This window comes from Cyprinodon tularosa, unplaced genomic scaffold (genome assembly GCF_016077235.1).
Source record: "Cyprinodon tularosa strain WSP-4 unplaced genomic scaffold, ASM1607723v1 ctg847, whole genome shotgun sequence".
Classification (NCBI taxonomy): domain Eukaryota; kingdom Metazoa; phylum Chordata; class Actinopteri; order Cyprinodontiformes; family Cyprinodontidae; genus Cyprinodon; species Cyprinodon tularosa.
In genome coordinates this window covers 121,173-135,331 of record NW_024039615.1, presented here as the reverse complement: position 1 = coordinate 135,331, position 14,159 = coordinate 121,173, and the positions used below count along the sequence as shown (strand labels likewise).

The 14,159-nt window shown below is 40.9% G+C and overlaps 1 protein-coding gene across 3 annotated transcripts in view; it reads left to right on the top strand.

Moving 5' to 3' along the window:
• Window positions 1-873: 873 nt before the first annotated feature.
• Window positions 874-14,159, top strand: part of apba2a (amyloid beta (A4) precursor protein-binding, family A, member 2a) — a 31,923-nt gene continuing 18,637 nt past the window's right edge. For all 3 annotated transcript variants that reach the window (XM_038272903.1, XM_038272902.1, XM_038272904.1), the window contains exons 1-2: window positions 874-992; window positions 6,116-7,297. In XM_038272903.1, coding sequence (XP_038128831.1) covers window positions 6,149-7,297 — 1,149 coding nt within the window. In that variant the 5' untranslated portion in view covers window positions 874-992; window positions 6,116-6,148. The remainder of the gene's footprint in view (window positions 993-6,115; window positions 7,298-14,159) is intronic.

The window sequence follows — 14,159 nt, the reverse complement described above, 5'->3', positions numbered from 1 at the left end:
GCTGGTGTTGGTCCATTGTGTTTTCTGAGGTCCAGGGTCAACGCAGCCACATACCAGGAAGTTTTAGAGCACTTCATGCTTCCTGCAGCTGACCAACTTTTTGGAGATGCAGATTTCATTTTCCAACAGGACTTGGCACCTGCACACAGTGCCAAAGCTACCAGTACCTGGTTGAAGGACCATGGTATCCCTGTTCTTAATTGGCCAGCAAACTCTCCTGACCTTAACCCCATAGAAAATCTATGGGGTATTGTGAAGAAGAAGATGCAATACACCAGACCCAACAATTCAGAAGAGCTAAAAGCCACTATTAGAGCAACCTGGGCTATCATAACACCTGAGCAGTGCCACAGACTGATCGACTCCATGCCACGCCGCATTGCTGCAGTAATACAGGCCAAAGGAGGCCCAACTAAATACTGAGTGCTGTACATGCTCATACTTTTCATGTTCATACTTTTCAGTTGGCCAACATTTCTATAAATCCTTTGTTTTTATTGGTCTTCAGTAATATTCTAATTTTCTGATATGATGAATTTGAGATTTTCATTTGTTGTCATTTGTAATCATCAAAATTAAACAAAATAAACATCTGAAATATATGAGTTTGTATGTAATGTAAGAATATAATATACAAGTTTCACTTTTTAAATGGAATTACTGAAATCAATCTACTTTTTCATGATATTCTAATTTTATGACCAGCACCTGTATATTTCCCACAATAGACTAAGAAATATGATCGATCAGTTGTTTAAGTGTGAGTGATTTCTGTGGTCACTTTCTAATATATTGAGATTAATCAATTAAGACCTGAGGGAGCACGTGGGTGTTTTTTTTTTTAAATCCACGCAGCTTCCAGGGCTGCTGAGCTGTGAGTCTTTCTGCCTGAACCCCCAGTCCTTCACCCCACCCCCCATTCTGGAGAGCAATCGGATCTGATCAACGCACGAGCGTTTGTACAAAGCGGGCCGCCCACAACACTGATGTCGGTAAGTGGAAAACATCCCTTTCTATGCACAGAGACGGGAAATCAAACAAACATTTGCATGCATGATAAACACTTTATAAGATTTATTCTGGTGCTGGAAATAGAGCCGGTCTGTGGCGGTGAATCAGCCTGACATTAGGAACAGGAGGATGCCAGCATGGTGCAGTCTCGATGCTTCATGATGAAGGTCGATGTGAAGCGCAGCAGCAGGAGGAAAGGATGCTTCCAGATGTTTAGAGCTCTGGATGAGGCTGCAGGGGAAAGCTGTGCTTTCTGGAGACTCTAAATGTGAAGAAAATAGGATTTCCAACTCTTTTATCTACATGTTAGATGGGGGGAAATGCGGGGGGGGGGGGGGGGGGGGGGGGGCGGGCACAACAACAACCACCCCTGCAGGCTGCGGTACTAAAGCCATGATATGGATTTCTAGAAATACCAGAAAAAGCATGTTAAGATCTTTGCATGACAGAATCTACATTGCAGAGTTTTATATGTGCTATAATGAACCTGGATGTTTGAATTGACTGTTCAGCACCACGGAGAGGTCACTATTTGGTCTGCAGGGATTTATTTTTTATTTTATTGTTGTTGTTGTTTTTTAGGGGGGTTATTTACTTACTGATGATGAGTTTTTTATTACATCTAATAAAAAGCGTTCAGATTGATTTCATGATGTGGGTTAATAGCTATCACACATGCGACAAAAGCCTGGATTTCAGACGCGCAGGTTCATATGAGGGTGTGACTTGTTTATCCTGTCCTCCCTTCAGTGCTGAGTGCTGAATAAATGATAAAGCTCTTATTAAAGCAGTTATAATCTCTCAGTTTATTTCTATTTGGGCTTTCTGTTGCTGGCTTTTATTTTTTCTATTTTTGTAGGCTTGTAAATCCTAAAGTGAGAAATATCCTGTTAAATGTTTCCACAGTTTGACATGTTATAACTTTAGTGTAATTTACAGTGTTTTTATGTCACATAAAGTAATGCTTGTGTTGTGGTGGCAGCATCATTCTGGGGCAGATTTAGGAAATTAATATTATCAGCGTTCTGATGGCATTTTAGCCAAAGGATTTTTATCAAAAGCATAATTAATGTACAAATAAGGAATTATAGTATTAACCATACACATAAACAGAGTTTTCTGGGGAATGCAGCTAGAGAAGCTGGATGGATGCAAACTCCTTAGAGGCCGGGAACAGCGTGATACTTTGTTTACATTTCTGCATGACAGCAACAACCAGAGGCACGGGAAATGCCACAGATCAGGCATCCCCAAACTCAGTCCTCAAGGCCCGCTGTCCTGCAGGTTTTAGAGGTTTCTCTGCTTCAGCACAGCTGGTTATAATGATTGCAGTAGACCAAAAGCCTGTTAAGTTCAGTGTGTTCAGTTAAAATCAGCTGTGATGGAGCAGAGAAACCTCTAAAACCTGCAGGACAGGGGGCCTCGAGGACCGAGTTTGGGGATGCCTGCTATAGATCAAAACCCAGAATATTTGATCTGACATGAAAAACATGATGTTTGGAGTGAGAATTAATAATATTACATGCTATGAATAGAACAGCCCCACTGGGAAGCAGGGGGGTGAGCAGTGGCGGTTCTAGACCGAATGTATCAGGGGGCCAGGAGGGGGCCAGTGTGTTCATGGGGGCACAGAAAAGCATGAAATAAAAAACAGGGGAAGGGATTCAAATATAGCCGAATAAAGTGAAATTTCTATTCAATTAGGTTTAATTAAAATAATATGTCTTATTTTTTTATATACATTCATAATTTAGGAATTTTGCAAATTTTTGATTTAAATTATGTTAAAATAACAGTTTTCTATAAAATCTGAATTAGAACTCGACAAAAACTGATAAATTAAGCTGTAAACATTTTTTTTGTTTTTTATATATATAAAAAATGTAGCAGATGCAAACTGGGATCCTATCTCAATCCCACAGCAGCTATCACCTTATTGTTTTTAAATAATTAGCAAAACTGAATTTTTAAGGGGAAAAAAATGAAATAGATCCAAAGGAACAATCAGTAACCATGTCTGTTTCAGTGCAGATCAGCATTACAATTTCTTTGAGTATTATGTCTTCATTACAGGGGCCATAACAGGGGCCAGGAGATGATCTGCTAACCTGACTCCGCCAGATGGATTTGCTCCGCATATCCATCTGGAAACCTTCCGTTGAAGTAATTTTGGGAAGGGGTGAAAATACTGGTTAGCTGATTGGCCTATGTTGGTGATAGACGGGCCAAATAAACCAATCAGATCAACGAAGCATATGACGTACTAACAGAGCGACGACGAAAACACAAGCCAGGCTACTCTTGCCCAAACCAGTCGGGAGAAGAGCAAAAACATCTTTTCCTCTGAGAAAAGCCTCCAGAACAGTGTTTTGCTCTTCTTTCAGTGAAGAAATACTCTGTAATTCCGATAAAACTTGCTCGATAGCCACGCTAACGCTAGTTTCATCGGCTGAAGCCGCCATGTTCTTTAGACTGAACTGTGGCGCTTCTCGTTGCGTCACACCTCAACCCGCCTCAAAGCCAACGCTGATTGGACGTTCGTTTGGTGAACGGCTCCAAATTTTCTTCAACGGAGAGTCTCCAGACTGATTAGCGAGTGAAACCTTGAAAGCTCGCGAGATCAGGATGGTCTCACCAGGCTAATGATCTACAGGGGCACTGGTCCCCGTTGGCCCCTGTCTAGAACCGCCCAGGAGGGTGAGGCCATCATGCTGGTAGACGGAAGAACTCATTTGGAACATTGAATCTCAATAAAAGAAAATCCTGCAAAATAAATAAATAAATAAAACATTTAGAAACTAAAAAAGTCATAAGCCTTTGAATTTGAATTAGTATTTGATATAGCGATAACAGCAGTTCTATGATGTCAGCGCTATATGGAATTATATTTATCAATCAATACATGAGTTTATTACAATTTTTTTATTTCAGTTAAAGATTAAATCTGTTTTTTAAACAACCTTACGGGTATTTACTGATTAGGAAACAAGTATAAACAGACCTAACAACACATATGGAGACAAGAAATAAAAAAAACAATCAGTCTGCTTCAGGGGCGGAGTTAGATGGGGGGCCATGGCCACCCTTAGCCAATCATTGGCCACCCCTGTGGCCCCCCCTACCATTTTTTCGCTTCTAATACAGATGGAGTTAATACAGATACAGCAGTGATATTCTCAAGTGGAATATTGAAAACATTTTTTTTCCCCGTGGTTAATTATGCACATCAATATACACTCACCGGCCACTTTATTAGGTACCCCATGCTAGAAACGGGTTGGACCCCCTTTTGCTTTCAGAACTCCCTCAATTCTTGGTGGCATAGATTCAACAAGGTGCTGGAAGCATTCCTCAGGGAGTTTGGTCCATATTGACATGATGGCATCACACAGTTGCCGCAGATTTGTCGGCTGCACATCCATGATGCGAATCTCCCGTTCCACCACATCCCAAAGATGCTCTATTGGATTGAGATCTGGTGACTGTGGAGGCCATTTGAGTACAGTTAACTCATTGTCATGTTCAAGAAACCAGTCTGAGATGATTCCAGCTTTATGACATGGCGCATTATCCTGCTGAAAGTAGCCATCAGAAGTTGGGTACATTGTGGTCATAAAGGGATGGACATGGTCAGCAACAATACTCAGGTAGGCTGTGGCGTTGCAACGATGCTCAATTGGTACCAAGGGGCCCAAAGAGTGCCAAGAAAATATTCCCCACACCATGACACCACCACCACCAGCCTGAACCGTTGATACAAGGCAGGATGGATCCATGCTTTCATGTTGTAGACGCCAAATTCTGACCCTACCATCCGAATGTCGCAGCAGAAATCGAGACTCATCAGACCAGGCAACGTTTTTCCAATCTTCTATTGTCCAATTTCCATGAGCTTGTGCAAATTGTAGCCTCAGTTTCCTGTTCTTAGCTGAAAGGAGTGGCACCCGGTGTGGTCTTCTGCTGCTGTAGCCCATCTGCCTCAAAGTTCCACGTACTGTGCGTTCAGAGATGCTCTTCTGCCCACCTTGGTTGTAACGGGTGGTTATTTGAGTCACTGTTGCCCTTCTCTCAGCTCCAACCAGTCTGGCCATTCTCCTCTGACCTCTGGCATCAACAAGGCATTTCCGCCCACAGAACTGCCGCTCACTGGATGTTTTTTCTTTTTCGGACCATTCTCTGTAAACCCTAGAGATGGTTGTGCGTGAAAATCCCAGTAGATCAGCAGTTTCTGAAATACTCAGACCAGCCCTTCTGGCACCAACAATCATGCCACGTTCAAAGTCACTCAAATCACCTTTCTTCCCCATACTGATGCTCGCTTTGAACTGCAGGAGATTGTCTTGACCATGTCTACATGCCTAAATGCACTGAGTTGCCGCCATGTGATTGGCTGCTTAGAAATTAAGTGTTAACGAGCAGTTGGACAGGTGTACCTAATAAAGTGGCCGGTGAGTGTACAAACATCAAAAATGATAAGTACTGGATTGATGCTCTTTTCAGAGCTAGATTTTGTGTTAAATGGGGTAAAGAGAAAAATATGTGTCTCTGCAAGTCATCTAGAAGTCTTCAGTGAAATCAAAGATAAATAGAAACTTAAATAAAAAATTATCAAATAATTTATGTAGATGTTTGTGCTTGTAAATATCCATTTTATGCAGAATTTTCATTGAAACAAGTAGGTAAGTAATGACAATGATTGATTTACGCCCCAGAACTCAAAACTGAGTTTTATTCACTATACGTTTTATTTAGAAATTACGGATTTTGAAATATATTTGTTAGGCTGTAGGAGTATGATTTGTCTTCATTTAGAAAATATGGATGTTTTGCTCGTTAATTCTCCTGTTGAAAAGTGTAGATTGACCGTGAGGTTCTGGTTCCGATCCGCTTTCGGCCACCCCACAGTTTACATCGGTTGTTGCCTGGCCACCCTTATAAAAATTTTCTTGCTACGCCCCTGGTCTGCTTGTAATGATAAGATTAAAGGGTGTCTGAGATTTTGAAGTACGGCTGGTCTTTTATGAAACTCATAATTTTTTGATAGAAATCCATAGATTTGAAGCTTATCCATGCATTTTTGTTTTGTTTTTTTTGCTGTTTGCAGGGTTTAGGGTAGCAAACTGAAAGGGGGCCAGTTATGGCTCATGGCAAGAAGCCAGTAACCATGTCCAAAGCCTTGGCTCCTGTTCCTCAGCTGTGCCCAGATGCAGGACCTGCAAAACCGATCCAGGAGCAGCGATCAGAGAGCGAGGACACTCAGCGACCTCCTTGTTCTTTGAGGAACGACGACAACAACGAGCAGCTGACTCCTCCTGCTCCTTCCAAGCATTTTTACATGAGCTGTGACCCAAGTCCAGAGGACATGGACGACGCGTGCTCCGAGTACGACAACGTCGGCTCAGACGTGGAGCAAGACTATGATGAAGAGCTGCATTTAAACAGACAGGGCCCTAATAACATGGGATACTACAACCAGCACGGTCCCGGGGGGGTGCAGCACGCCCAGGAGAGTAATGAGGATCCTTCTGCTGACGCCATGACTCCAAAAGCTTATCACAGCACCAGGAAATTAGAGCGACCACAATCAGGCGGTAAGCCGTATAGAGCGGGTCACCGGTTTAAGTCACACTGTGCTCCCATCGCTGGAGATGAAGATGGAGGAGCCATGAAAACAATTCAAGGAGACGGGTTCTTTTTCAATGATGGAGATGATTTTGAAGAGGTGCTGGACGGGGCCAGATTCATAGAGGATGTAGATGAGACAGAAAGGAAAGCTGAAAGGCCCACCGGTCTTCATCAGGGAGCTGAGAGTGAAAGAGTTAGAAAGGGAGGGCATGAAAGAAAAAGAGAAGATGAAGCTCGCATACCAAGAAATCGGAACGCATCAGGAGCCGGGAAGAAGTCTGAGCCACCCCACGGGGGGCACAAGGGGAAAGAGCGTCTGGGTAAAGGTCGAGGAAGAGGGGGGGGTGAAACTCAGCACATGAACCCCGGGGTCAAAGGAGGCAGCATGGAGCAGCATCCAAAGACTGTGTCCAAAAAGTCTGCAGTGAGGTCCAAGGATCGGTCCGGTTGCATCAAACACCATCATCCTCCCCCGACCCGCCATGCCCAGCCGGCCCCCCGCCCCCAGAGGACCCCGCCTCCTGCTTCTGGACCCCATCCCTCAGCTGATGACCAGCAGGAAAGTGAAGCCCGGCCGATCAAACCGTTTCAGGCGCCTCATCACACAGCGGAAGAACACAGAGAGCCGCCCGACCAGCAGAGAGGTTCAGAGACAGCCGAGGTAAGAGAGGCACTCAGATCCCCGTCTCACCTGATCTAACCGCTGTGGAGAGAAAAAAGGTTCAAATTAATTTAACGTCCTCAGAGGGAGAGGTTTCTGACTGAGGCAACCTCAGTGCAAACATTTATACCTTACAAAAATCCCAGCAGACACACTCCCACTAGGCCAAAGGTAACCCATTAAAACTCAGCCGGGTCTGAATAAAGAAAATCATCAACCAGTAAAAGTCTGGAGACTTTTTTAATTCTGTAAATCTGTTACTTTAAGCAGAATTTATCACTGAAATAAAGGAGGATTTTATGCATCCATGTTATACATTTAATTTTTAAATAAAAAATAAGAAAAAACATGTTTTCATTTTAAAATCTAAAGTGTTTTTTTAAGTAGAGAACAACAATCGTTCAGTTTGGTTTATAGATAATTTCCTGATTCCCATATTTTCTCAAACACCTGAACTGAGCGTTTGTTATTTTCTTTCTTTTTTCTGTCTTAATGTTGGCAGTGGGCTTTAGGCTGCCCTGCAAGGCTTTAAACCTGGGTTTAAATGGAGACTAAGCCATTCTCAAGCACATATCAAGGAGCTCATTTTGAGCCTGGATCCAGATTTATTGTTGATTCTGTTCATGGTGGAGAATCCTGCTTCACAGCAGCAGGTTGAGCCAAACATCCTCTAAATGTTCAGGCTCCGCTCCGGTCCGGCCAGGTCAAGATCCGCTATTCTAATAACACCAAGCGAAAAAGAACGGCAAGAAGATCCGGTTTGTCAAATTAAAATACAGTAACAACAGATCGATAACTACAAGTTAGAGCATAATTCTTATATAATAAAAAAAAAAAAACTAACACCGTTTATTTGAAAGATTGGATCCAAACTATTGGTCCTTCAACAGACCAGGAAGCAGATTTCTCATCTCCATCAGAAACTAAACATCTGCTGGATGCTGATGGGGATTTTTTTAATCTGTCATATTAAATTAAGTGTTAATTTCTGCATGTTTAGCTCCTACGCTCCTCCTCGAGTTTAGAGGAGATCGCAGCAATACGGGAGGAACAGCGGAGGCTGCAGGCTTTGCTTTGCGCAGTGGGGTAACAGGAGGAGCGGCGCAACTGATGGTTAGACTCTGTCGTCAGACAACATGCTGTAATTTATAAATGTTTTAAATCAGGTTGGGGCCGGATTAGCAAGCAGGTGGGTCCGGATCACGGTCCGCTAATCCATGACCTCTGCCCCAGGGGAACCAACCCACCCCACCACATAAAGAACTTTCTCACACTTAAACATTTGGAGGAAAAACAACTTGAGTTCATGAAGGCCGTTCCCTGTTAGGTTAATATATCTTTCACCAATGGATGTTCTCCCTTCCATGCCATGAAGGAAGCTGTGTGACTCATTCTTATCTCTAGTGACCTTCGTTTGGAGCCTTTGAGGCTAAGAACAGACAAACCTCAACATGTTTTACTCCACATTACTCATGATTAGTCCCAGTGAAAAACTCTGTCCCTGCTAATGTTCATTAGCTTTTATATCGCTACTCTCGCAAGCACATTGTAACACTAGGGGGCTCAAATATTACAAATGTTCTGACTGAGAAGTATTTTGACTGCATTTGTATTGGACCCCCTTTTATTCTGTTAGCCCTTAATAAAGTCCTGTGCAGTCAGCTTTCTTCAGAAGTTCCCTAACTAGAAGAAAACTAAAGCAAACCAACCTGGAGCAGAAGCAATGGGACCTGCATGGTAACTGGAGGCGCTGCCAGCAAACATCTCAGGTTTGGAAAGTCAAATCTGGCTTTTATGGAACAAGGAAAGAAATATGAGAATCCTTTTTTGCAATTTAACGTAAGGAAGTGGGGTGCGCAATAAAAATGTGAGGAAAAAAAAGGAGCTGCATAGAAAAAAGACCACGGATTGAAAGTTGTGGGTTTATAACAAAACACAATGTTTGATGGAAACTAACGGCCATGTTAAATCTGAAAATCATGGTGGAGAGAGTATAATGATATGGGGACAGTGCAGTCCTGAAAGAATTTACTCAAAGTGAAGAAATCACCCAGAAAATCTCACTGTTCTCCGTCCAATTTGACTGATGATTGAAGAAACGACGGGCTGAAGACGTTTCTCTTCCCATCCAGGAAGCTTTTTCAATTTAAAAATGGCAGAAATAGTGTTGAGTTCCAGGTTTTATAGAGTGGACCAAAAATAAAGCCTTGGTTTTTTGTTTAGAAAACATGCAGATTAAACGGACGAATGGGTCCATTTGCATGTTTTCTAAAAACAAGGGCTTATTGGGCTGCTGTATAAAACCTGGAACTCAACGCTATTTCTGACAATTTGAATTTAAAAACCTTCCTGGATGAGAAGAGAAACGTCTTTAAACTCTGAAACAAAGTCCAGTGGATTGTGTTTTAACTTTTTTGGAATTACTATGACCTGGATTAGATTAGATGAGCTTTATTGATCTCACAGCGGAGAAATTCACTCGTCACATATTGGCATAATAATTAAAGAAGGTGCAAACACGGAGGGAAAAGGTGCATTAAGAATAAACAATATATATACAGTATATCAAGATAAATAAGGATTAAGGTGCAAGTGTACATGTGTCACACACAATGAAAAACAAAATAAAAATAAGAAATAAAAAAAATAAAAAAAATAAAAATACAAGGTAGTAGCATAGAGGTTTGAGGTGACATATGTACAATCCAGATGGCTTATATACATGTGGATTTACTTTTACTTAAAGTGTAGTAGGTAAGGAACAACGGTGAGGTAGTGGTATGACTATTTTATTCACAAATGTTGCACAGTCAGCATATTGCACTGGATGACTGAGAATCTTCACCAGCAAAATTAATCGATTAATCGATTAGTGAAATAATTGTCCATTCATTTAGTAATCCATTCATTATTAACTGGAATATAGAGACTGTAAAATATGCCTTTAGCTGACAGAGTGCCTCACGTAGAGCTGCAATTATATCAAAATTGTAAAAAAAATGTATAAACATTTTGCATTTAAGAGAAAAAAAAAGGTTTTCTTCTATCAATCTGCTCTATGCAGAACTCCAAGAGCTGAAAGGTTTTAGTTTCTCCTTGTTTAATTTCGCTAAAAATCTTATCACTTCCACCTCTTCTTGACGGCAATAAAGAGTTCGGTACTGCTGGTGTGAAGTCAGCTTTATTAAAATTCTTCTTATAATTTATTTTCCACTGACACCAAAACCACCGTCGAACTAAAATACAACATAAACTTAAATGAGATGGTTTCATGAGTACAAAATGACATAAAAAATTATATAAATACATATAAACATACCTCCCTGGCTGACCCTTCCTTTTGAGGTAGAAATGAGAAATAAAGGACCTTTTAAACTAAAATTTCTCTGTAAAACTTCTTGCAAATGTCATGCCTTCATGCTGTGTGCATCCTTTTCTTCTAGTTTTTCAGCGAACATGCTAGATTCCACACTTCCTAAAGAAGCCTTTCAAAATAAGACTCATAACAAAAAATTGCATAATACAAAGTAAAACATGTAAACCAAAAAATATGGCAGTAAACTCCAAACCACCAAATCACTAACCTATAGTGATTTAACTTCAAACATGTAACATTGCAATAGGAATATATTTACATTTTAACATTTACTGTGCTTCCAGCAACAACACAGTTTTATGAACTGGTCTATCAAGATACACTGGCTTGACAGTCCTTAGTCCATTCTTATCCAAGGTCGAATCACCTAACAACAGTTTCACCTTCCTGATCCTTCCATCTGCGCTTGGATATACATCTGTTACTCTTGCAAGTTTCCACTTGATCCTTGGAGAATTGTCCTCTTGAAGAATAACAATGTCATTCACCTTTGCATTTCTTTTGTCTCTTTGCCAGATTTGTCTCTGCTGAAGATTAAGAAGATATTCTTTCTTCCACCTTGTCCAGAATTCATTGGCTAAAAATAGGGCTGCAACTAACGATTATTTTAAAAATCGATGAATCGGACGATTATTTTTTCGATTAATCGATGAATCGGACAAAAAATATTTTTTATATTAACCTCTTTATTCCAAAATAAACATTATAGACAGAACAAACAAGCACACAAGTACAGGTTGCTCATTAACTGTACTAGTGCAATATGAAAAATAAATGTTTGTGTTAAAACTACGCAAACTTACATGAGAAATGTAGCTGTACATCCACAAAATATAGGGTACTTTGTTTCATAAAGCGCAAAAAAAGACATTTTTGTTTTTAAAAGCCTCTAAGGGGTTCAAACAATAGGCCCCCTCATTTCAACAAATGAGTTTTTTTTAGACTAGAAGAGTTCTGCCTTTTAAAACAGGAAAGTATAGCAGTTAAATTTGCTACTTGAGAAAATACTGAACCAAAGAGATAAAAATAGCCCTGTGATTCAAATTATAAATTGTATTTGGAATAAAAATGAGAGAACTAGGGGTGCTAAAAAACACATCCTCCAAAGACAGATATTTACATGGGAATGTGGCATATAATTAATTGACATATTACTGATCTTGCTGGATTTTATTCTGCTTTACTTCTATAAATTGCAGGATCATCTTTACTTTATCTTTGCCAGAAGATTTAAACTTTAAAAGTCTTGCCCTCATAATTTGCAAGCTAATTTATTTATAAAGTAAATATAAACGCTGCTTAAGCTAATTCAAATGCAATTAAAAGTAAAATAAGTAGCCAACCTTATCACTGTCTGTAACCTACCAACAAGGTAAGGAAAGCATCAGATGAGCTACCTGAGAAACTAACGTTACGTTTCCCCACTTTAAAACCAAACAAACATGGTGGTTTCGTGCCATGTTAATTTCTTTTGAAAAAAGTTGCATGTTATCACTTTTTTCGCTTTACAAAGCGCAGGCTATTTTAATTATTGTGATCAATTTGCGCCGTCAATCCCGGTGCATGCGCGCTTCATTTGCAGTCTGGACGCTGAGGCTCTGACTGAGAGGGACTCCTGCGGGAAAACGCGGTTGGGGTGGGGGAGGCGCCCCACGGCAGAGTAGGAACGATGCATGCTTTCACGTAAGAGTCTCCAAAAGCCGCCAGTGACACCGAAAAAAGTCGCCAGATTTGTCGCTAGTCGCTTTTTTGAAAAATAGTCGCTGGAGGGGTCTGAAAAGTCGCGGAGTTGGCAACACTGCCCCTGCGGCGCTGACTCGCTCCGCCATATTTTTTTTTCTTCCTCTTTCAGTCAAGAGGCAGTGATGACGGCGCGGCGGATGACGCAATAATCGCGCGACACAACTAATCGATGATGAAATTCGTTGCCAATGCTTTTAAAAGTCGATTGTTATCGATTTTATCGATTCGTTGTTGCAGCCCTAGCTAAAAACTGAACTTGGCGCCACCTCTTTCTCAAGTACAAGTCCTGGCTCACAAATTCACCAGGAGGGGGCAGAATAACACCAGACTTCATCATGAGAATATGATTTGGTGTAAGAGGCTCTAAACTTGGATCACTTAGGTTTTCTACTGTTAGCGGCCTGCTATTCACAATAGCCATCACCTCATACAAAAACGTTCTGAGGGAAGAACTATCAAGTCTCTTAGAAGTTTTATCAAGAATAGCAGTTAAAACACTTCTAATGGTCCTAATCTGCCTCTCCCAAACACCTCCCATGTGGCTTGAAGATGGGGTGTTCAGAACAAACTCACATCCATATTGTTTCAACTGTTCTTTGTCACAGTCCTTCAGTGCATTCAAAAACTCTCCTTTAGCACCAACAAAATTAGTCCCTTGATAACACCTGATCTGTCTTACATATCCACGAATAGAAATAAAACAACGCAATGCATTAATAAAAGCATCAGCAGTAAGGTCATCTAACATTTCAATATGTATTGCCCTGGAACACATACATGTAAACAAAAGACCATACCTTTTAAGTTCCTTTCTGCCTTCTTTTACATAAAAAGGTCCAAAACAGTCAACACCACAGTAAGAGAATGGGGGTGTTGTTTCCATTCTGTCCTCTGGTAAGTCTGACATCTGTTGATCTTGGGTATGCCTCCTGTACTTCCTGCAGGTTGTGCACTTGAAGATGTGTGAAGCAACTGCACTGCTGCATCCTGTGATCCACAGTCCATTGGAACGCAGCTCATTTACAGTAATTCCTCTTCCTTGATGCTGCACCTTCTCATGGAAGTGTTTAATCAGTAAAGATGACATATGACTTGATTTGGGAATAATGGCAGGATGTTTGATGTATGGGTGCAGACTTGCTCTTGTTAAACGTCCTCCCACCCTGAGTACTCCTTGCTCATCAACAAATGGGTTTAAGCTATACAGCCTGTGTGTCTTATCCTTGAGTTGAATGTCCTTTCCTTGGGTTAAGTCCTTGATTTCCTTGCTGAAAGTGTTTCCTTGTGCAAGTTTTATTATGAACAGTTCTGCTTCTCGTCTGTCCTCAACACATGTGCTTCCACCTTTTGTTTGTGTGTCTCCTTTAAAATCTTTCACAAATTTCCTTAAACGAGCAATAGCTTTAACAGCTCTTCTCCAATCAGAAAATTTGTTGAGACGATCAAGTATTGTTCTCTTTTCTTGTACTTCTGTTTTGAGCACATGTACGGCTTTCAGTTCTGGGTCATTAGAAACAACTTCACTTATCTTGTCAGTTTCAAGGGGTAGTTCATTTTGCCACAAAAACTCTGGTCCTTTAAACCAGTTAGATTTGAGAAGCTGTTGGACACTTAATCCTCTTGATGCATGGTCTGCAGGATTATTCTCAGATGGTACATGATGCCACTGCTGTGGGTCTGTGAGTGATTTTATTATTTGAATCCTATTTGCCACAAACACATGAAATCTTTTGGCATCATTAT